The sequence below is a fragment of the Pipistrellus kuhlii genome, unplaced genomic scaffold (genome assembly GCF_014108245.1).
Source record: "Pipistrellus kuhlii isolate mPipKuh1 unplaced genomic scaffold, mPipKuh1.p scaffold_m20_p_7, whole genome shotgun sequence".
Taxonomy (NCBI): domain Eukaryota; kingdom Metazoa; phylum Chordata; class Mammalia; order Chiroptera; family Vespertilionidae; genus Pipistrellus; species Pipistrellus kuhlii.
In genome coordinates, this window is record NW_023425573.1 from 43,769,129 (window position 1) to 43,794,219 (window position 25,091).

Consider the following 25,091-nt stretch of genomic DNA (forward strand, 5'->3'; position numbering starts at 1 on the left):
TCTGTATCCCTGTACATAGAGAATGAATTAAAGATGGTCTATTGACATCCACCTCTTTTTGTTATAATTGTTGATCAAGAGGTGCATTTTAAATTAGGGTTGGTAAAAGTCTATAATAATAAAAGCATAATATGCTAATTAAACCAGAGAGCCAAATGACCTTCCAGATGTCCTTCTGAATGAAGCTGGGGCTGCAAAAGCTGAGCCCCTTGCACAAATTTCATGCATCAGGTCTCTAGTATCCTATCTAATGAAAAGGGAATATGCTAATTGACCCTCACACTGTCACAAAATGATGGCACCCACAGCCAATAAGGAGAGGATATGCTAATTGATTGCCTGCCCTCAAAGATGGCAGTGCGCACAGCCAATAAGAATTGAATAAACTAATTGACTGCCATATCCTCAATGATGGCGGTGCCTACAGCCCCACCAGGACAGCAGGCATGAGGCAAGGCGCAGGGCCCGGCTGCTCTGTGTCCCTGCTTCTGGAGACCCCCAGTCCCCTCAGCTCCCCAACCCCCAGGGCCAGCCTGAGGCATAGGCAAGCCTCAGATGGCAGCTGCCTAGCCACTCAGGGCCACCTGAGGCTCAGGTAACCAGGGTCAGCAGAGGGTTGTACTGCTGGCAGTGGCAACAGCAGAGGTGTGATGGGGGCATTTCCTTCTGCTAATCACTAGGTCACCTCCTGCCCATGAGGGCTCTTGGACTGTGAGAGGAGCAGGCTGGGCTGAGGGACACCCCCTACAGTGCATGAATTTTCATGCACTGGGCCTCTAGTTGATTATAAGTGTAATGCTGCAGGAAGCATCTTGCCACCATATTGGAAGAACCTGAACTGAGATAAGGAGAAGACAGTACTGAAAAATGTTATATCCATAGGCAAAATTTGCAGAAAGGAGGAAGACAAATGGTAGGTTATTTCACTTACATGTGGAATCTAAAAAACAGAATACATAAAAAAGCAGAACAAAAACAGACTCATAGGTACAGAGAACATTTTGACAATTGCTAGAAGGATGGGAATTGAAAGGATGGGTGGAAAAGGGCAAGGGATTAAGAGGTACAGATTGGTAATTACTGAATAGTTAAGGAGACATAAAGTTCAGCAAAATGAATATAATCAATAACTTTACAATAACTATATATGGTGTCAGAGGAGAATTAGATGTTTTATCAGGTGATTGCTTTCTAAGTGATATAAATATCTAATCACAGGGTTGTACACCTGAAATTAATATAATATTGTATGTGAACTGTAATTGAAAAATAAAGCACTCTTCAAATGAAGTTTGCACATGTATGGCAATAACTGCACAGATGGTCTGAGATAGTCCACAATTCAGCACTGGGAACCTTCCACTCAGAAAAGCCACATTTCACTGAGTTCAGGCCCAGTAGCTAAGAAGAGATGGGAAACACCTGCTGTAATTTCTCATGTGGAAAGCTGCCACAAGATGTTTGAGTCTTTAATGAAACCTCAAAACTACAAACCTTCTCATGCCCAGTGAAATCTATGCTCTGAAAATGCTTCCCTGGGATCCAAAATTTGTGTGGAAGCAAAGGGGACTCTATGGAAAGGAACCTCACAGGATGATCTGGTCATAAATCCCTAACAGGGCAGGTCATGGTGCGTAGCTATGCCCCATGCATAGAACTGCTTTGATAACAGGTGTGTCTTTGCATTAAGCAAGCCCTGTGCATTGCTTCTGTGCATTTAGGTTAACATACTTTTGAGATGGCTCCCTTCGGACCCCTCCTCCCAATACCTGACCATCCTTTCAGATCCCTCCCTCTAAATCGTGAGAGCATGCAGCATAAGCTTCATTAGTTTATAATCTGATCCCCACCTTGCTTTCTCCCACCTTCATGTGATCTTCCTTACGTTCTCTCCTTCATTCAAATGCATAAGAGAAATTGCAAAACTGTTATTCTCGGGAACATGTGAGATCTTGCTTCCCCCCAGGTGTCCTGAGTTTGGCTCAAATAAACTCTTATAAAAAATTATCTGCTAGTTTGGACATTTCTTACATCAACCGTTGTAAAACTCACAAATTCTCTGAGATCATAATCACAACACTTGAGGATCATGACCATTCGGAAAGCATTGTGCCATCCAAGGGGGAGACAGCTTTATCTCTGTCAAACCCTGGCATGTCTTTAAAAAACTGTTTGTAATGAAAATACCCTCTATGTCATTTGCTAATATTTTTACCTGGTGTGGAGAAGAAAACCTCTTTTCATATGTCAGCCTGCTTCCTTCTAAGGAAAAACGGAAACCCTTTTTTCTAATGCTGTCTTCAGATTCAGATTTGCAGACTCTGTCTTCCTTCTCTTCTTCTCCAGATTGTTCTTTCTGTTTCTTTTTCTTCCTTCTGTTTTTCAGCTCTTTTTCGCTCTTGGAGCTCAACTTGGATGCTACTGAAGAACTCTCCGAGAAAACTCCTAACCCGCCTGCACCACTGAAGTCTCTGGACTCAGCAGATGTCGCTGCAGCTGCTGCCTAGAAGAGCACGGAGTATATGTTAGTTGCATACAAACTTTGGGGAAATCTCTCCGTGCTACTGTTTAACTTACCTTTAGTATCACACTGATACATATTTTGGAGAATAATATATTGCCATTCAACCAATTAAAGAATTAAAATGAACAGACCCATGGAAGATGAAACATGTGACCGAGGAAAACCTTCAAGCTCTGGCCTCATACTATACTTTCTGATTCTGTCATAATATGAACAGGACACTTGAATGTCATAACAATTTTTTTTCTCTGATCTAAACAGTATCTTAAGAAGCAAAGATTTTAAGAATTAAAGTTGCCTATTTTAATCTGATCCATCACACTTTTATTTGACAATGACTTTTTTTAAATTTAATATATTTTTTATTAAATTATTATTTTTGTACATATATCAATACCCCCCCTCCCGTACATACCCTCCCAATGTCTTTTAATGCCAGTCTAAATCACTGAATTTAATTCAGTCAGGTATTGTATTGTTTTATTTTAATGAACTCCTCCCCTATTTGACTTAAATTAAGAATTTCACTAAGAAGTGTACAACAAGAACATATTACAGATTATATATAGGGAAATCCCAGATCATGTCATCTGAGTGAGTTTATAAATTACATTAGCACAGTTTCTGGAAAAATACAGTGTTCAATGTTGTTGCTGCTACCCCAGTATGTTTTTATTTATCTGACCTTTATTCTGTATGCAGTTAAAAGAGAACTATCCAAGAAAAGCCAAAAATAGGCAATTAAACTAGTTAATGTCATTAAGTCAAGAAAATATAATTAGAGAAATTATGGCCTTGTTTAGAAGTTTTAACAAGTACAAATTAAAGGACTTAGGGGGAGAAGGCAGAGAATATAGCGATTTACTATGTCCCACACAGCAGTGTTTCCCTTATGCAGTCCACAAACTTGCATTTAAATACTCTCCAAATGGAAAATAAATATTAAATAGGTATTGGTCTTTCCAGACTCTAGAAAATAATCTTCCCAGTTTAACTCTGGTTTCCTGACCTTTCCCACTGCTAATGACACTAATGAAGAAGCAGCAACAACTGAATTCCTCTTCGGAAGCTTAAGAAAAGACTTTGATTGAAGGCATGTTAGTCTAGTTACTTAGTGAGTTTGAACAAATGAGGGGTCACAAAGGAGAGAAAAATGTCAATAAAGCAATTATAAATTTCCACGTTTTGATGCCATTAGTATTGACAGTAATTTTTAAAATAAAATAATAATCTCCTAATAATCAAATAGGCTTAGAACACTTCCCAAACACACATGACATGTTTTAAATATCACTATAACCACTGCTGATCTTATTTCTCTTCACTTTATGCCTCTGGACTTCACCGGTTCAGACAGGGACTTGAGATTAACAAACACAAAAGAGCTCAATGTTTGCTAACTATACCTGAGCTTCTTCTTGTTGTTTTCTTAGCTGTTCGAGCATCTGCTGAAATTCAGCCTCTTTCTGCTCTGCCTCTTCCATGGTGGCCTGATTCTGCTCCTCATAGGCCATGGCCACCACAGCCAGGATCAAATTTATCAGGTAGAATGAGCCCAGGAAGATGACCAGCACAAAGAAGATCATGTATGTTTTCCCAGCAGCACGCAGTGTCTACAAAATGGAAGAGACATTTTATTTAAAATTATACGGGATGTTAGGAGCTCACACTCTACAAAAATAAAGTATTCCACAGCAGTTCTGATCTCAGTATTTCACGCTTCTCAGAAGAGTCATTTTCTTCTGTTCTCACCAGTTGATAAAGGTTTTCCCAGAAGTCTTGTGTCATAAGACGAAATAAGGACAGGAAGGCCCAACTGAAGGTGTCAAAGCTCGTGTAGCCATAGTTGGGGTTGCGACCAGCCTTTACACAGATGTATCCTTCCGGACACTGGCTGAAATGAGGTCAAAGCAAAGAGAGGAAGTCAGCAACTGAAAGTCTGCTGGCTGTCTTTCTGGTTTTGACAGATGCCAATGCCTAGTCTATACAACAGTGAGGAAAGCAGATCTCTCTCATTTTACCTAGCACTTCAGTCAGCACCCTTGGACTGATTTACATAATAACTAAGCTTATTTGTGAATTCCTATGTAATTCACCATTGTCATTATTATATTTGTCGCATCTCCATACATAAAAACAGTCAAGTTATGATTGCTATCTCTGGGGACTTGTGGACATGGAGAGAAAAAAATGAGTCTTTAGAGAAAAAATAAACACTCACTGAAGATATCTAAAGGCAGAAATGTGTGTGTGCGAAAAGGGGTGAAGAGAAGTGGTGGGGAGAGGTTGAAAGGAGGAAATGGCTCTGCATAATGAAAGCGTCATATGATTCATAAGACCTTGATGATCAAGCTGATCTGGGCTCTTCATTGTGCCTGAGGTTTCTGGGCTGCGTGATCTGAAGCGGATTTCCTAACCCGACTCAGCTTTGGGCACTTCATATGTAAGAAGGGCCTAATGACAGAACCTGCCTTACAGAGGGACAAGCATTGAATGAGATATTGTTTGCATAGCATTCAGTACAGGTCAGACAAGAAATTAAAGGCAGTCCCGCCCTGAGCAATTTGGCTCAATGGATAGAGCCTCAGCCTGCAGACTGAAGGGTCCCGAGGTTCGATTCCAGTCAGGAGCATGTACCTTGGTTGCGGGCACATTCCCAGTAGGGGGTGTGCAGGAGGCAGCTGATCTGTTTCTCATCAATGTTTCTAGCTCTCTATTGCTCTTTCTTCCTCTCTGTAAAAAATCAATAAAGTATATTTAAATAAATAGAGGCAGTCTGTTTTATGATCACTGGGATCTGAAAATAAAGGCAGTGCAATCTTTAGCATATGAGTTAAATGCAAAACCTGCAACCCTTGAGAATTTTGCTAGGTAACCGGTATCAGTTACTGATGTCCACAATATCACGTTCCATAGAAAGAATAATCAAAAGTTCTTAATGAGTGCTATAGTAGCTGTACATTTACTAAGCCATTTAATTCTGTTTTTAAAATATATTTTATTGATTTTTTTACAGAGAGAAAGAGAGAGGGATAGCTAGAAACATCGATGAGAGAGAATCATCGATCAGCTGCCTCTTGCACACCCCCTACTGGGGATGTGCCCGCAACCAAGGTACTACATGCCCTTGACTGGAATCGAACCTGGGACCTTTCAGTCCACAGGCCAACGCTCTATCCACTGAGCCAAACAGGTCTCAGCAGCCATTTAATTCTTCACAGTCACCTCCTATTATACCCCTTTATTACCTAAGGAAACGGTAAAGCAAGGAGAAGTGACTTTTTATGGTTTGAATCCATGCAAACTCTCCAATCTATGTTCTTAACCACTTTGCTAAAATATTCTGGGACATACACTCATCATGCCGCAGGAAATGATTCATCTTCAGATATTATACACTTGAAGTCATGGAGACCATATTAGCATAGTAGATAAAATATCACACTTATAAAAGTACATACTTTCAAATTCTATTAACTTAAACTTATAAAAGTACATACTTTCAAATTCTATTAACTTAAGCTTCTATTAACTGTTTTTCTATTTTTTTTTTTTAATCAAACTAATTTGGAAGATCACCTGCGAGCTAGTATGGAAAAATAATTGCCGCATATGAGTGTGTGAAAGAAGTGAGAATCTGCACTTACCACAGCTATTTTGAGAGTCAGTGTGAAGTTGAATTTATGGAGAGTTTTGAATGAGGAGCGAGCAGGGGCAAGTTGGGTGGGAGGTGGCAGGTTATTGAGGTGGATAGAGCAGGTGGACTAAAACTCATTATAAAACATCACTTACCCTGCATCTGAGCTGTTGCCACAAAGCAGAGCATCATTTTGTCCTTCCAAGAAATAAAAGTGACCTATTGAAAGAGTGAGGAATAGAAAGAATCATTAAAAAGCCCTCAAAGGATTTCTGCCATTCTGCCTAGATAATAAAGTGTACAATATTTCAACTATAACAAAATGGGTAAAATAATAAATATGTATATGGCAATGAAAATAATTTAATAATAATTGAATATTAAAATATATCAAAATATAATTTTGTAAATTAAACAAATGTTTTAAAAATCTGTTTTAAAAAATTTGGAGGGAATAATTATGCTAATATTCTCATATCAGAATTTACTCTAAATATAAATCCAAACTGTTTGAGGTACTTCAAAAAGAGCTGCCAAATCAAGGCTATATTCTTGGCCAAAAAAAAAAAAAAGGGAGGGGGGGAGAGAGAGGTAAGCCTTGTTGCTTCTAAATGTTTTCATGCAGATAAAATTTTATTTTTACAAATACATTTTGCCTGACTCCAAATAGATACAGACATTCTTCTCCTACCCATTTTAAGTTAATTTCCTTTGAAAAATGGGCTTAGGAATTTGCTCTTTCTATGTTATTGTAAATATTTTTTTACTTTGTATTTTGGCATGATTACTATCTTTCAAATGAGCAAAATAAACTTCTTTCTCAGGAGATATATATTTTCTAAACATATCTAGTTCTTATTCTTATGGAATATCTTACATATAACTTTAATAAGTTGCAAAGATGATCTCAAGAAACATACATACATAAACTGAAATATGTACATATTTACATATAAACACACACATGCACACATTAAAACACACACATACACAAATATTGAACAAAAAACTTATTATGGTTGTTTTTAGGAATACTTAGTCTGCATTCAAGAAATATTCTAATATATTATGCAGGAAAATATGGGTCACTATTTTGAAAAAAAAGTCTTAATCTTTACCTCACAACATATAAAATCTTTAAAAACTATTCTAGATTTTTAAAGATTAAAGATTTATAAACAAGTCCATTAATCTGAAATAAAGGACATATAGAATTTTTTTCATGTAGAATATGGAGGTGGCTGCTTTACATGTAGTCTACCTAAGTGAGTTTTTATTATCTCTAAATCAAAATTGTTTTCTAAACTAAAATATAGAAAAGGATTCAATAATCTAATGGCGCCATTGCCAAAAAAATCATAATCATATTGTCCAACTTGCTTTTCATCCTAAAACCAAATAACAGGATGAAAAACAAGCTGAATAATATATTTGCCAAAAATGTTAATATTCTTGATAAAATAAGAGTGCATATGAATTTTGTAAATATACTATCACTTGATGGAATAATGGGTAAAAATATCAAAAGATAATTCACATTATATAAAATAAGTGTAACTTACTAATGATATTCATAAATATATCTTTTAAATTCTACTGCATAAATAGTTAGGAACAAGAGGATATTCTTTTCCTTTGATCAAAAGATTTTAAATGTGGCAATAACAATATTAGTGAGTGGTCTGATCTCTCTGAAGAGCAATTTGACAATGTCTACATAACCTTAATCTGGTCATATTCTTGAACCAAAAATATTCTATTAATGAAAATCTACCTGAAAGAAACAATTAGAGATAGAGGAAATATTTATGTGCAAAGATTATCATTGTGCTATTATTATATCAATAAATGAAAAACCTCAGAAATAATGAAATAATTTGTTTACTTTATTCATTTATCCAATGAATCTTAATCTTTCCATTATTCATAAGAGTGTACAAATATTAATATATTATAGTATTGACATAGTGTTAATATAGTATTAATGTTAAAATATGAATAAAGTGTGAGAAGGGATAACATTTCATATGGTTCTAAAAGCTATAAAAGTTTTAGAATTAGTATGCCAGTGGAGTTTTGATAATCAAGGGATCAATGGAAGTTGGTTAGTTAATTGTACATGGAAAGGATGAGACTTGAAAACCAAATGGAGGGGATGGTTTCAATGGTAAGAAGTTATATTTCAACATTAACTCAAACTACTGATTTATTTCAGATGATGAAAAACTTCTTATCCCTGACTACCAAATAAATACAGCTTAATGTGGTATTGCTTTCAACACCGATTTAGGAAAAGATAACACACGTTCAAATAATAACTTTTACTATGTTGATTGCCAGATAAGAAACAAGAAATTTCATTTCTGCATCACATGTGCTGGTTTATCTTAAACTGGTCTGGTCATTTGGTTTACATAAAAAATTGAGGCAATTTCCACTATGTGTATTTTTTAATAATCAAATGACTAAACAACATAACAGATAAAAGAGTGTATCTTACTTTCATCCTCAATATATTCATCCCAGTTAAAGGTGCTCACTGTCTTATTGAAAGCGGTACCGTTCCCATCCAAGGAGTAGTTAAAGAAGGAAGTGATGTTTATTCCGAAGGAAGAATTATCTGGGGGCCATTGCAAACACTTATTCCTCAGGTTGCCCATAAATAGCTGTAGTCCTATTAATGCAAACACGCTCAGACAGAACACTGTCAGGATCATGACGTCAGAGAGCTTCTTCACAGACTGGATCAGGGCCCCCACGATGGTCTTCAGGCCTAAATAAAATCAGAAGGGACATTTAAATGCACTACTTAACAGCTACTTTGCTGACAAAAACATCATGAGCTTGTCCTGGAAAATAAAGATGTCATGCAGAATGCCAAGAATATTACTTTAATGTTTGTGACTGAATAACATTTTCATGAAAAGCCTGCTAGCTGGTGAAAATGAATGAAAGCAGAACTTGTACGTTCATTAGAAAACTATGAATGGAAATGAACCAAAGTGTATTTCCAAACACTCCTTAGAACAGAAAAATGATTTTGCCATTCATGCTTAAACATTAACCTTGTGTAAATAGTTTGCTTTTATTTGCAGATGTCTTACTCCCTTACCTCTTAGTGGTTTTTGAAAAAAAAATCCATATAAATAGAGTAGTAATAAACCTTTAAATAACTGAATTATGAGGGTATATTTTTGCAAATTCTATAAGCTTGAGTATGGGTTAAAAAAGGAAGACATCTGAAAACTGAGCCTCATGCAACACTCATGCTATCCCTAGCTCTTTCATTTGTCTGCAGGTAAGAAAATTACCAGTTCGTGACCTAAGTGGTTCAATTTGCATCAGTCCGAGTATCTCATAGTTTAGCTTCTATGCGGAAAGCTTGATGCTACAGGATGCAGACCATGTAGCCTGTTACTGCAAATGCCTCATGCAACAACTTGTTAAACTCAAAGGCTGATTTAGAACAGTTTTAAAGAAAGCAACGAGTAAAAGCAAAGAATCAAGTCCATCCAAAATATGATGTGTGATTCTTGCTTTTTTACAGATTTACCAGTATTTGCAATAGGTGACAAGCAATAAGGCTTATGCGCAAATGCAGCTAACCTCAGCCAATGCACCAATGCAGCTAAACTCAGCCTCGGTGTTTAACCTAGCTCTCACCTGGAATGACTGAAATTGTTTTCAATGCTCGGAGAACTCTGAATGTTCTCAACGCTGAGACATTGCCCAGGTCCACAAACTCTGTCACATATCTGCAGTAGGGAGTTCACACACAAACACAATGACAAAACACAAGAAACAGTTGGAGATATAAGGGGCCTACCACCTTATACCAGTTTCTTCTTACCTGGGATTACAGAAATAGTTTTCAAAGCTCTCAAGACTCTGAAAGTTCGAAGAGCTGAAACATTGCCTAGGTTTACAAATTCTGTTATATACCTGTAGAATTAAATCAGAGTTATTCAGAATTTAGGGAAATCTAAGTCTATGTTGGTCTTACATCAAGACCTTTTCAACTTCAATGAGTGTTGCCATTAGATTTCCTAATTAAGAGAAAAATGGCATTGACATCAATCATCTTGTTACATGGGAAACTACTATGTTACAGTATTAATTGAAACCAAAACCACATAATTTAATATGATAGTCCCTAATTTCTCCAAAGTACATAATTTAATTGGAAAAAAATATTCTGAATTCTCATGATAACTATGAAAAATGTTTGATCTGACAAGGGAAGCCACCAAAGAAAAATACAGTGTAGGCTCCCACCAATGATTTATTCTTCCAGTGTGGAAAACATATTAAAATACTTACGCAAAAGTAATGACTGTGAAATCCAACCAATTCCATGGGTCCCGTAGAAATGTGAAATCTTCTAAACAAAAGCCCCTTGCAAGTATTTTTATAAGTGATTCAAAAGTATAAATTCCTGTAAAGGTGTACCTGAGAAAAAGTAGCCAAGCCCACATTAAAGATATAGTAGGTGATTTAAATGTATACATATATCAAAAGGGACTTACACAATACAAATTAAAGACTCCTATATGGGCCTATGTCTGTCTCCCTAAAATGTAGAGTGTAGGTAAGATTTAAGGCAGGAAGAAATATTACATTTTAAAAGATATTCTCTTTTACTGTAACATTTTACTTGCTATATCAATTTGAAGGCCAAAAATAAGATTCTATATGAAGATATCTAATACACTGCATTTGGTCTGATTGAAGCAATTAGGTAATAATCTAAGAAATGAATGAAGCACTGATGTTCAATAAAATATGCATTATTAAGATGCATAAAATATATACTAATAAAACATAGAAAGGTGATAGCTATGAGAAAATGATAGGTATAATATTTATTATTGGATATTAGTAATCATGATCTTCAAAAGTGTGATACTTACAAGGAAGATAAAGGGCTACAAATATTGGTTGTCAAACCAGTTCAATAATTTGAGCTACTGAGTGACCCACCATTGCAAACTTGCTCCTAGAGGAAGTTATTGCTTGAAATGAACTTGAGTCATGGTTGCTAACATGATTGGAGGAGCTAGTATGATTTGTTAAGAAAGCTGAAGTCTCAAGCTGAAGTCTCAAGCTAAAGTCTCAATGCACAGTTTGAAATATAGAGGGATGAGAATATTGAGAGAAATATTTAATTTTCTACTTACTCCACATTCTTTGTCCAGTCTGGAGGATTACTCATTGTCATAAATACACAGTTGGTAAGGATGGTGCACATAATGAGCACATTGAATAAAGTAGAATATCGTCAAGGAAGACAAAGTTCAATGGAAAATCTCACGTTCATGCATTACCATGACTTTCACTACCATGAAGTTTAGAACTTTTAAGACCTTATACTTTTATTATTGAGTTTGTCATTCTTTCTATTTCTGTCATTCAACGACCCAACGCAAGCCATTAACTATTTTGAGGCTACTTTGGTGCTTTTTAGTAATTAAAAATATCAAATGCAAAGCAATAGGCTCATTAGCAAGTAATTTAACAATTTAACTTTTTTCAATGACAGACTTGATTCACTCAACCAAAGCTGCATGATCAGCATGTATATAAATCATGACAAAAATTCAGAATCCAAGTGATTAAATGCATTGTATCTCAGCATTCTAAGGGTCAATTTAATGGAATGTCTTTAAAAAGATAATTTCTAAGTGGAGTATATAATATACTGTAATTGGTTATAATATTCTAAACAGTAAGAGAAAATGGATGATATTATTTAGCATTTCTTAACTTTGTAACTATGGCCAAATTACTTGTTAATTTTTCTGAGCCTTGGTTCACTTCACCATGAAAATAAGAAGAAAAAACAACAAGACTATTTTATAATTATTTAAAATATGTTAAAGGCACTACACTTAATGTGTTTGATATATAGTAATTGCTCAATAAATTGCTTTTCTAACTTCCTGAAATGTAAAGAACATTACTCATATAAAATGTCTAGTTTGCTTCACTACTCTACTTTGCTTTTGTAGACAGAGCTATTGCCCTTTAGTTTTCTGAAAAATAACAAAACTCTTTAAGAAAATATTTGGTAGTCAGATAATGAAGTTACTTGCTTTTATGAAATTGGAGAACATCATGCTGAGTGAAATAAGCCAATCAATGAAAGAGAAACACCACATGACCTCACTCATTTGTGGATAATAAAGAGCATTATAAACTGATGAACCAAAAGATAGATATAGAGACAGTATATCAACAAGTAGACTGTCAAATTACAGTGGGGAGGGGAGGAAGATCTGGGGGAGATAATAGATCAACCGAAGGACTTTTATACATGCATATAAGTACAACCAATGGACACAAAATTCTGGGGAGGGAGGGGGGCAAAAAAAATCAATAAAATATATTAAAAATAAATAAATAAAAGGTAAAAACAAAACAAAACAAAACAAAAACAAAAAAAAAGCATGAAGATTCAATTGCAATTATGAAAACAACAACCTTTACCAATGTAAATTTAGACACAATTATAAATATGCCAGAGAATACATCGATGCTATTCATAATACTTCTCACTCTTTAATGTAATTATAAATTTTCACATTATGTAATAGAACAAAATATCAACTTGATTTTAAGTGTGGTAAAATAGAACAGTGAGTAGCCAATGTTTCACTAAACTATAAAGGAAGTTTCTTTGCATCTACAATTGGCTTTAGTCAAAGCAATGATTGATTGATTTCTTGTTTTTACTAGTAGCAATATATTATTGCACATGTTTAATTCTCAGCTTGTCCAAAGGCACCCACACAGAAATAATCATAAATGATGTGGATCAGCCATGTGAGGTCACTGCAAACCAGGGAACACACAAAAACACCGTTTCAAAGAAGACACATAGTTTTCCTTTATTGCTGAAAACAAAGAAATAAGGTAAAACTAGAGATGATTTGCTGTTAGTGTATAAAACTCCCCTTGGCAGATTAGCACTATTCTGAATGCTTGGTTCACAACCTCAAGGGTCCTCAATACAGTCCCATATTTCTCTACTTAGCTCCATTTCTTACTCTCTGCAAAGACACTTTCAAAGATTCTCTACTCTGATTTCCAACCTTCTACTCCCCACCACCCACCTGAAGCTGATAACCTTATTTCCTACTTCACTGAGAGAAGAGATATCAGTCTGCCAAATCTCTACTCCTCACCCCCAAATTGACAAACCTTCTGTATTGGGACCTATCATTTCTCCTTCCTGTTTCAAAGGGGGAAGTTTTAAATTCCTCCTTCCATCCTCTGGACACCTTCTACTTTTTCCATAATATTTCATAAATCTCTTTCTTCTCTTATCTTACTATCTTTCACTCTATGTATTGGGCACTTTCTATCAACATAAACTTGCTTATGACTTCTGTCTTGGGGAGAAAGAAGTGAGAATCCTTTGATATAACCCACAATTCTCTCTGACTACTTTTAGCCCTAACTCTTTTTTCCATTCATAGCCAAATTTTCTTAAAAGAGCTGTTTATCTTTTCTTCAATCTACTAGTTTTTCTTTCTGAAGACAACAAACTCTTCAGGTTTTGTCATTAAAAATAAAAGGATAATTTTGAGTTATTTGACTTGCTCGCTCAGCAGTATTTGATAAGGATGATTCTTTCCCCTTTCATTATGCTCTTTTCCCTTTGCTTCATGAGGTCCCAATCCCCTGGTTTCTTCATAATTGTTGTCTCATAAGCAACAATTTCTTTGTATCTTTTTAAATGTTGTAATTCCTTTTTTAAAAGAAGGGCACCTATAAGGCCCAGCGTTGTGGCTCAATGGTTGAGCATCAACTTATGAACCAGGGAATCATGATTCAATTCCTGGTCAGGGCACATGCCCAGAATGCAGGCTCAGTCCTCAGTAGGGGATGCACAGGAGGCACCCAATCAATGATTCTCTCTCATCATTGATGTTTCTCTCTTTCTCTCTCTCTCTCTCCTCTCTCTCTCCCTCTCTCTCTCTCTCTCTCTCTCTCTCTCTCTCTCTCTCTCTCTCTCTCTCTCTCTCTCTTTCTCCTTTTCTCTCTGAAATCAATAAAAATAGTTTTAAAAAAGAAAAGAAGGACATAGTATCTCACAGCCATTTCCTCTTCTCCTGCTATATTCATCCTAATAGAGTAGAGCTAATCAACAAACATAGCTTTAAGAACCATTTACGTACCCACTTACCTTAAATACTTCTCTCTAGGTTAGAGCTCTATTCTGAACTCCACACACCCGATTGTCCATACGATATCTGTACTTATGTATCTCATTGATAATTCAAAAATATTTAAAAGATGGCCAAAAGACATATGAAAAAAGTGCTCAAAGTTACTAATCATCTGAGAGATGTAAATTGAAATGACAATGAGGTACCATCTCACACTTGTCGGAATGGCTATCATCAACAAATCAATAAAGGACAAGTGCTGACAAGGACATGGAGAAAAAGGAACCCTTGTGCACTGCTGGTGAGAATGCACAAGTGTGGAAGACAGTGTGAAGTTTCCTCAAAAAATTAACCCAGCAATCCCACTTCTAGGAATATATTCCAAGAATTCAGAAACACTAATCAGAAAGAATATATGCACTCTTATGTTCATAGCAGCACTATTTACAATAGATAAGATTTGGAAACAGCCTAAGTGTTCATCAGCAGATGAGTGGATTAAAAAACTGGAGTGCATCTACACAATGGAATACTACACTGCTATCAAAAAGAAAGAACTCTTATCATTTGCAACAGCATGGTTGGACCTGGATAGCATTTTGCTAATAAGCCAAGTGAAATAAGCCAATCAGAAAAAGAGAAGTATCACATGATCTCACTCATTTGTGGAATATAATGAACAACATAAACTGATGAATAAAAATACAGAGACATAAAAGCATCAAAAAGACCATCAAACCTCAGAGGAAAGGCAGGGGAGGGTGGAAGAGACATAAGAGAACAACCAAAAACTTGTCTGCTTGTATAGAAGCATAATAGATGGACAAAAACAATAGGGGGTGATAGCCTGTGTGGGGAGGTGGGAACAGGCTGGGAGAGGTCAATGGGGAAAAGAGACATATGCAATACTTTCATATATAAAAGAAATCTATTCTGCATACTGTGCCAAAATGACCTTTGTAATGTAATTCAAAATAATTTCAAGAGCTGTCCACTATTTTTAGGATCGTGATCAAATGTCTTAATATTACCTAGATTTTAGGTCTAACCCCTGTCTATTTCTCTAGTTTTGTATTATTTATTCCTCATTTCACTCTCCTTTATCCCTTTTATTATAATTGTTTCAGATCATCTAATGAAATAAGCTCTTTCTCAAATAAGAGTCTTTGCAAATCCTTTCTACTTCACCCTAGCTAACTCATACTTCTTTAGTACTTGCAAATGCTGTCTACTTCTCCCTAGCTCAGTGGTTGGCAAACTCATTAGTCAACAGAGCCAAATATCAACAGTACAACGACTGAAATTTCTTCTGAGAGCCAAATTTTTTAAACTTAAACTTTTAATGCCACTTCTTCAAAATAGACTCCCAGGCCATGATATTTTGTGGAAGAGTCACACTCAAGGGCCAAAGAGCCACATGTGGCTCTCGAGCTAAAGTTTGCCAAGCATGGCCCTAGCTAACTCATAATTCTTCTTTAGTACTCAGATTAAAAGTTATTTCTAGTATAAAGTTATTCACAATAGCATCTGACCTGTTTAGATATACCAGTAATCTATTACAGTAGCATTTTATATAATTCCTCCAATGGGTAATTTTAAGGTTATTTTTACTAGAATGTATAATTAATGAGGGCAGGGACAAAGTCTGTACCAGTCACCATTATATCATTGCCATTTCACACAGTATCAGTTGACTATTAAATAAAATCAATTTTATAACTCATTTATGACTAAATAAATATTTTTCCTTTTTAATGATTTAGTTATTGATATGGGGCAAAAGTTCATATGAAATTTGTCTCCACATCTATTCAGTACACACATTTCTATACTTTTTTTTGAAAGGGACACAAAAAATATAAGGGGGATGTTCATATCCTCATGAAATTTACATCATAATGGTTATGATCCTTAAAAGTATTTACTCGTTATAATGGTAGAATTATCTATATATGTAAAAGCCTAAGCCACCATTATGACCGATGACCAGATGACCTGCCTGTAGCTATGACATGCACTGACCACCAAGGGCAGACATTCAACACAGAAGCTGCTCCCTGGTGGTCAGTGCACTCCCGCAGCCAGCCAACCTCCTGAAGCCAACCAACCTTCTACAGTTCCTCCCCTTGGCCAGCTGGGTGGTCAGTGTGCTCCCACAGCCAACCTCACATGGTCCCTCCCCTCAGCCAGCTGGCCCGATCAGCCTGATCGCCAGCCAGGCTGAGGGACCCCACCCGTGCACTAATTTGTGCACCGGACCTCTAGTATATAATGAAGTAATACATAGATTTCATTATTAATAAACTATAGAAAAATTGTTATTGTCCAATAAGCCACAATTAATAAAGCATTATGCTCAAATACTTTTTCCACATTGCATGACTATCATTTGAATAATAAAAAAAGACACCTAAGTTAAAGATCCTGACAGACATTTAATAAGGAAAGCAAATAAAACTAATTTGCTTTTAAAACAAACTAAGCAATAACTAGAGTCAGGTTTTATGCTTTTGATATAATACGTATCTCTAAATAGAGAGCTTCAAAATCTGTTATATTTGTCATGACTTTAAATACCATCCATATACTGATATCTCTCAAAGTTCTATCTCCAGCCACATCCTTTCTGGAACTCTACACTCCTCCACTGAACATCTAATAAGCACCTCAAAAAAAAAAAAAATACACCATGTTCAAATCAGAGCCCTGGATTTTACTCACTATTATTGATTCACTGGAAGTTATCCCAAGCTCAGTCAACAGAAACTACATTTTTACTTCTTGACCAGACTACACAGTTGGACTCATCCTTAGCTCTACTCATTTCCTCATATCCTACATCCAATTGCTCAGCAAAACCTGTCAGCTCTTTTGCAGTATACATCTAAATCTGATGACATTTTGCCATCCTCATTGTTTCTACCATAGTCCAAACCATGTTAATCCTTCATAATGGCAGTATGCCCCCAAACTATCTTTTTGGTTCTACACTTTCCCCCGGTGCTTCATGTACTCCGTGAAACTGACTGGGTGATCTTTGTAAAATGACTCAGATAATGACATTCTTCTGTGGAAAACCCTTGAGTCATCTCTTCCCAGATCTTAGAAGTATTAACTTGGTGTCCTCACATGAACTATAGCTTCAGACTTTGATCTCCACTCTCACTGATCTATCTCCTACTCCCTGCCTTTCTGACTCTTCTGCAGCTACACTGGGCTCCTTGCTGATTCTTGAACACCCCAGTTTCACTTTCACTTCCATAATTTGTCCTTGTATTTGCTATTCCCCTTACATTCACATTTCTCCTGAATCCCCATGTCTCACTCCCTCACTTCCTTTGAATCTTTGTTGAAAAATATTTGAAATGAGTACTTTCCTGACCATATGATCTAAAACAGTACCTTGCCACTCTTCTTCTTATACTCCTTTATTTTTCTTAATAGCACTTGTCTCTAGATGATATGATTTATGTTTATTATCTTTCTCCTCTCAAATACACACATAAACATCAATGTAACTACATGAGAGCTGGACTTTGTTTTGTTCAATGTTGCATCCCAATGCCTAGAAGAACATCTGCCACATAGTAGATACTCAATAACTATTTGCCAATCAGCATTTAAATGAGTAATAAATATAAAATAAAAAGTGCATATTAAGTTAAAAATCATAAAAACTGACATGAAACACATTTAAAACTCTGGCAAATTAAGGAATATGAATTTTTTTTTTTACTATCTAAAATAATGTAACCATATTTTATTTAACTACTAAAACAAGATACCAGGCACATCAAAAACATTTTCAGTTTTCAAAATATACCCTGCCAAAAAGTACAGTAAGCATAACTTATTCTGCCAAAATCAAAAACCAGAGCCAATTTGATATCCATCAGCTTTTTTTAAAAAAAATATATTTTATTGATTTTTTACAGAGAGGAAGGGAGAGAGATAGAGAGCTAGAAACGTCGATGAGAGAGAAACATCGACCAGCTGCCTCTTGCACACCCCCTACCAGGATGCAGCCAACGTAGATGCCCCTGACCGGAATCAAACCCGGGACCCTTCAGTCCGCAGACTGACGCTCTACCACTGAGCCAAACCAGTTTCGGCTGATATCCATCAGCTTCTAATGAAGATAACAGTTCTTTATGAAGCAAACTGGAATTTTTATTGTAAGTATAAGCATCAGTCTAGGTTTAAAATACAAATTTCTTTATTTTGAATGGTCATTTTCTAGTTTATAAACTAATGAAATGAATATACAATAATCTCTTAACCCATTGCAATGATCCTTAAGCATTTTTAACTTAACAGCAAAGGGCATTGAGCCTGAAGTCAGAAAATCAAGATTGGAGCCTAAGGTTTGCATTGTGAAACATAGAAGACAAATTATTTGGAAACACTTGAAAACTGCACAGAATTGTATATACTAAAGCTTACCAGGCTCTTTTATCAAGTATACCATTATCAACAAAAGACTAAAGAATTTATTTATCTTAGACTATTATCCAACTGCATTTCTTTTATTATTACTCTATTCCAACATGAGATAATCTGATATATAATATTTTAATTCAGGGAATTAGAGGTTTTGGTGTTTTTTTTTTAATAATCTACATTTTCTATATGGGAAGAAAACTGTGGCAATCAGCCAATTTTTAAGCTTCTAGGAGAATCAGCTTTTTGGCAAATCTTAATAAGATCTACCTGGTTGCTTTCGCATTTCAACTTGCATGACTGCAGGCCATCTAACAACTTTTCCCCTTAAGGGTTTTCTTTGGAAGCAAGTGCAAACCCTCAAATTCAAGTTGTACCTTGATTCCTAGAGAGCAACCGCCATAAACTATGTCCTCGATGCCCCAATTCTCTGGTCAGAAGTTCTGACTGCCCTCCTCCTCTACCACCTGGAATTTCCCTTTCTGGAGGGTCAGAAATTAAAATTCATGGGTTCCCTAACCTTCTAGGATTTTTTTTAAAGTGGAAATTATTGCCTTCATGACATTCTCAAAAATCTCTATGCAAAATTTTTTAAAACAAAAAGCTGCCTTTTTCTTTCATATTGGGTTTTCTTAATTCTATCTCACCATTCAGATTCGGAAAAAAATAGATTTTCCTGACCTATTTAAACCTTCCATTTTGTCACTTATTTTGCATCTGATATCTCTAACCTGTAATTCATAGGTTACTCATTAATTCAACACATATTCTACAGTTTCTACTCTGAACAAAGCTTTAGAGTAAATCTGTTTTTTCACATAATTACATGTAGAGATAATGTTGATATCAAGGGTATGCAATTATTTGTAAAACTAGAGGCCCAGTGCACAAAATTTGTGCATTGGGTGGGGGGGAAGTTGTCTCTCAGCCCGGCCTGCACCCTCTCGCAGTCCAGGAGCCCTTGGGGGATCCTTAGTGCTACCATGGAGGTGGAAGAGGCTCCTGCCACTGCTGCTGTGCTCGCCAGCTGTGAGCCCGGCTTCTGGTGCACTGACCACCAGGGGTGCAGCTCCTTCATTGAGCACCTGCCCCTTGGTGGTCAGTGGACGTCATTCCACCGTTTGGTCAATTTGCATATTAGCCTTTTATTATATAGCATATAATAAATAATTCATGAAAGGTTTTATTCAGTGCGTAGATTATAAATACTTGAAACATAATAATAGAACATAATTTATAATTCAGGAGACCCAAATCTAAATCTAAGCTTTATTATTCATTCCTAATGCTAAGTCAAAGGTCTTTTTTTGGCTTCTTGTACACCTGGGTTATCTTACTGGAAAAACAATAAGGAAACACACTGTTTTACATAATTCAGAAGAAGTGATTAAATCTTAAAATATAAAAACATCAAATTAAAATATGCTGATGCCTATACAAAGCTTTGAGGGAGAGAGTGGGCAATGAACTAGAGATTAGAAGGAGACTGACTTCCAAAAGGCCATGCTTCTGAAGAAATCATTTACCCCAATGCTGAGCAAGCCTGGGGACATGACTGACAGCCTCTCCACCAAGCACTGAAACAAATTCCCTGGTACTAAGCTTATCCCATCTCCTGAATTCCCCACTTGACTTACTTCAAATGTTATCTGGGCCTGCTAGGGGCAGTGAGCCTTTCTATTGCAAGCCTTAAATCCAGGTCCTGGGCTGGCCCATGCTATGGAATCCCAGGCAAGACTTTTCTAGAAAAGATGCAACATGAAATGCTGTCCTATCTGAGGCTTTGCTTAAATTTTAGTTTCCCCTTCAAGAACCTTACCTCTGGCTCCTGACTCATGTCAATCCTCATCCCAGTGCTTCCATGTTCTTCCTCTAACTGCCCATGCCTGGCATTGCCCAGTCTTCTAAACTTTTGCTTCCTTCGTTTTTCCAAGGCTAGCTGTCAGGCAGACCCCAGCCCCTCCCTAGAACAAACCTATCATTCACAGCTGATCTTTGTGACTTCCAGGAGCAAATCAAATGGCCATGTCTCACCAGTGTCATCAGCCCATTTCTAGGAAGTACCGTAGTAGCTGCTTCAAGAAGGAGAATGAAGAATAAAATGAGAATATACAGTAAATGGGTAGACAGGCATTAATCCTTTGGAGAGAGAGAGTGTCGAAGGACGCGAGACTTGAATAGAACATAAGGATAAGTGACCGAGAAAAAGAAACAAAGGAAGGAAGAAAAAAATTGAAAGGAAAATAGAAAATCACTGGGAATACTGTTGGGAATTGAATTTGAAGAAATATTTAAAGGGTAGTATGATTTTTAAACACCAACCCAAAGCTTTTAAATGCTAACATGAAAAACAGAAAATAGTAAAATTTAGTTTAAAAAAAAAATAAAACTGTGTCATTATGATTAGGTCTATATATTCCAAAAGTAGAAGCAGCCAACAAAATTATCTCATGGAGTTTACCCATTACATAACATTGTAAAATTTGAAGAGGAGGATGTGTAATAGGAGAACCTGGCAATATGGCCAAAATTAATAAAGAATTGTTTAATGCAGCAAGTAATTCAGGAGGGAGTGGAGGAGGAAAGAAGAAAGTAGTGAGTCAGGAAGAGGAGAGACACTGAGAAGATAAGAAAAACTATTTCACTTACCTATGATCCTATTTTGCAATACGCTAACTGTTAAGTAAGAGGAAAGAAAAAGCATATAACATTGCCAACCAACCATATATATATATATTTTTTATTTTTAAATAACATTCTAGCTCAATAATTCAGTCAACAAGCAGTCACATCAAGTGACTATTTGAAAAAAGGATATGAATGTACCAAAACCTTAATAGCTAATTTTCTAATAGGATTAAAGGGCGTTAAAATGTACAGGGCAGAGGTGGCACTGAACCGAGAGATTGCTTTCCCTTTATTCAATACTATAAATGTCTGAAAAAGAAAAAAAACAAAACACAAAACAGGATTTAGAATATACATCCAGGACATTTGAAGAGAAAGGTGAGACCGTTCTCTAGGAACATAGCCTTACAGAATAATGTAGTAACATGCTAATTACCAACATATGACATCACAACAGATGCTTTTTTCTTCCTGTGCACTGTAAATTCTCATAAATCAATACGTGACATGAGGATTTAAAGGGAAAAAAATTGTAGTCAATGCCAGAGGAAGTCTTAGCATCATTATTAAGTTTTGATACCAGTATTTTTAAACTGTAATTATAATTCATGAAAAACATGAAAGGAAGCTGTGTTTACTTCTTCATTAAAAAAAGAGAGAGAATTCACAAGAACTTCAGGGTTTTTCAAGTTCATTTTTGGATAACATCCGTTTTGGGGCACTTGGAAAGGGCAGTCTGTGGCATGAAGGTGTCAATTTGCTGAAAAGCCAAGTACCTTCAATAGAGCTTAATATCATAAAGAGGCACTTAGGCACTACTCCTGGAGATGCAGGGTGGGGCAAAAGTAGGTTTACAGCTGTGAGTACACCAAACACAAAGTTTATTCTTCTATTATCATTTATTAATTGTTGTATTATTTTCTATAGGAGCAACCATGAACCTACTTTTGCCCCACCTGTATAAAACATGCATATGAAACAATGACTCCTGTTCACTTTTTTGCTTCACCGCACTTTGGCCTTCCTCAGTTCCCACTCTGCAGAACGTCTCTTTAGTTCTCTGCCTGCTCTGAGAACGTAGGTTCAAACCAGAGCTTCCAAAACACTTACAGGATAATGTGGCCATTCCATGCTCAGGCCCACCCAGCATCCTCCGGCTGGCTGACCCAGCGAGGAAGAGGCCCAGTGCTCTTTCCCGGACACCCCTGGCCATAGCCCAGAACCGATGAGGAAGCAGGTGAGGCCAAGGGAACTCACTTGGCCCAGAACTCACTTTCTTATTGATGTAGTACGGGTCCAGGTCCTCCAGGGGCTCTGACACCATCCCTGGAGGGATGTCTCCATAAATAAACGGGAGGTTTTTTCCTGCTTCCAAGTCACTATTTGGCCTTGGGCCATTTTCATCATCCTCATCCTTGTGCTCCTGCTTGGGCCTCTTAGCTTTCTCTTCTGCGATGCGTTGTTCAATAGCAGCAAGGGATTCCCTGGTAAAGAAGCGGAAGCTGTCAGGTCCTGGCGGTACCAGCACCGACTGTGCCATCTTCTCATCCTGCTTTAGTCACTGTTTAGCTCCTTGCATAAGAAAGTGCTATGGAAACAAGAGACAGACGCACACACAAAGAGAAAACAATGGCCATTAGGGAAAAAGGTGACTGGCAATTGCATGATATTGACACAAAATATACAAATCAAGCTAGATGTCACAATATTTTACTAAGGCAGCTGTATTTGGCACCCAGGGAATTCTCTGCATGTATTCACTTGCTTGCATGGAGATCTATCTTCCATATTCTGTAGATGCCTATGAGGTAATCTTACCTCTCTCTTCCAAAATGTTTTAAGTGGAACTATCCAATTCAGAATTCAGAAATGGAGGATACTGGTTTGTGCTTGCTGTTTCACTTGTGTGAATAATTTGGCAGCCATCTTTTTCTTTCTTTCTTTTTTTTTTTTAATCCTTTCTGAAAAAATGTCAGAGATCCAAAACAAGAGATGAATCATCACCTAAAACTGTCGAAGCTGGGCTGTTCCAGGGATCATGCACGATTCTCTCCATTTTTTTTTTCCTATGCTCCCTTTGGCCTACTTTTTCCACCCCTGAGCCCCTGAGAGCTTATTCAAAAATCCACGCACCTGGTAAAAAGCTCTGGGAATCCCGAAATGCCAGGCTGTGGGCACAGAGGTGGATGCTGCTTGAAAGCAAGGGAGCAGGGAGGAGCAGGGGGTGCCTGGTGGCGTTTGGAGCTGCTCGGAAGCTGCACAGGAAGGGATCCGGCTCCTGCCAAACTGGGCAGGAAGTCACCCGCGTCAGAGGTCTGCAGCTAGGACCCCCGGCTTAGCAACCTGCTGTTAGCCAGTGTAATTGCTTCCTAAGTGAACCAATTTACAGTGCCTTAGAAAATACTGTGGAGACAGCCCATTTTCTCAAAGAGTGCCCATTTCATAAAATGTACATAGCAGCTTTGGACTTGAAAAAAAAACAAAACAACCATAAGTTGAAGATAGTTTATCCTTTAAGCCAACTCCTATTCGGCTGGTCTTTGCAATACCATACATGAAGTTTTACTGTATTCCAATCACATTTTACTGGATTAACATATATAACCCAACAGAGCACACCAATCACGCCGAATGCGATCTCTCAGTCAGTGGCAGGAGTGTCTATGCTTTTTAAAATAATACGACCAAAATCTTGACACCGGACTGTCATCAATGTATTCAGTCATTTATCTAGTCTCCCTTCTTTTTTTTAAAAAAATGCCAATCCATTTTAACCCCACTCTACCGGAATGAGAACTGCCATTTAATTATGAAGTGCATTTTCTAAGAGTAAAATTCATTAACGCCTGGGTAATTTCTGTATCATACGCCAGATAAAACAGAGACATTAAAAATAACATAAGCTACAGTACCGTCTCCACATTTGTTTTTGAAGTAGAGTAGGTAGGACCTTTCAGCCACCAGCTTGCAGACTGCCTTCAGTAGCACAGTGCCTCCAAACACCCCTCACTTCCCTCACCCAGCCCCAGGGACCCCTTTGCCTGGAGACAGGCACGGCAGTCCCTCCCCGGAGTATGCAAGCAGGGAATTGCCATGCCTGGACGTTCTAATAAAGGAGACATGCTAACACATGCAGTCAGCAGGTTCAGAATGAAAGTGGTCCTCTGCTGATTCCCCCAAGGATTCTACTGTAAAGGTACAGAAGCATCACAGAGAACAAGCATAATAAGAATATGAAAACATTACCCCTGCAGAATCTTTTATACTCAGATTTTAGGATTGATAAACTGGCATCAAGAAGACTGCAGATAAAATTCCATCATGCTTTTTTTCATTTTTTCTTTTTTTTTTTTTTTTTTTAATTCTCCTTCAAAGACCACACCTAACTTCCTGTAAAAGGATTGTGGTAACTGAAGTAAGAACAGGCATTTCCTGTGCAGGGGACTACAAAATGGCATTCTTGTAACGACCACTAGAGGGCGGGGCAACAGTGGAGAGAAACTCCTCAGGGTGTACACACAGGCATGTGTTTGAAGCAGCCCAAAGCTTTCAGTAATGGAAGTCTGATCTTCAATTATTAATTTTGTTAACTAATAATGCTTCTGTTTGTGCTTTTATTTGCCAAGCCAGAAATCATTTAATCAATACGAATAATTCAAATTAAAAGTAAAATGAAAGTAAATAACTTAGG

At 36.9% G+C, this 25,091-nt stretch overlaps 1 protein-coding gene across 3 annotated transcripts in view; it reads right to left on the reverse strand.

Annotated features, from left to right (window-relative positions):
• SCN2A (sodium voltage-gated channel alpha subunit 2) overlaps positions 1-24,786 on the reverse strand; it is an 83,551-nt gene extending 58,765 nt beyond the window's left edge. Inside the window, exons 1-11 of one of the 3 annotated variants that reach the window (XM_036421854.2) lie at positions 24,647-24,786; positions 22,674-22,988; positions 21,591-21,709; positions 11,339-11,428; positions 10,482-10,610; positions 9,825-9,916; positions 8,662-8,934; positions 6,317-6,380; positions 4,277-4,418; positions 3,931-4,137; positions 2,216-2,503 (exon numbers count right to left, since the gene is read on the reverse strand). In XM_036421854.2, the coding sequence (XP_036277747.1) occupies positions 2,216-2,503; positions 3,931-4,137; positions 4,277-4,418; positions 6,317-6,380; positions 8,662-8,934; positions 9,825-9,916; positions 10,482-10,610; positions 11,339-11,428; positions 21,591-21,709; positions 22,674-22,940 (1,671 nt within the window). In that variant the 5' untranslated portion in view covers positions 22,941-22,988; positions 24,647-24,786. Of the gene's footprint in view, positions 1-2,215; positions 2,504-3,930; positions 4,138-4,276; positions 4,419-6,316; positions 6,381-8,661; positions 8,935-9,824; positions 9,917-10,011; positions 10,104-10,481; positions 10,611-11,338; positions 11,429-21,590; positions 21,710-22,673; positions 22,989-24,646 lie in introns of those variants that run through there. The other 2 variants (XM_036421855.2, XM_045575275.1) reach the window with 2 other exon arrangements.
• Positions 24,787-25,091: the final 305 nt, after the last annotated feature.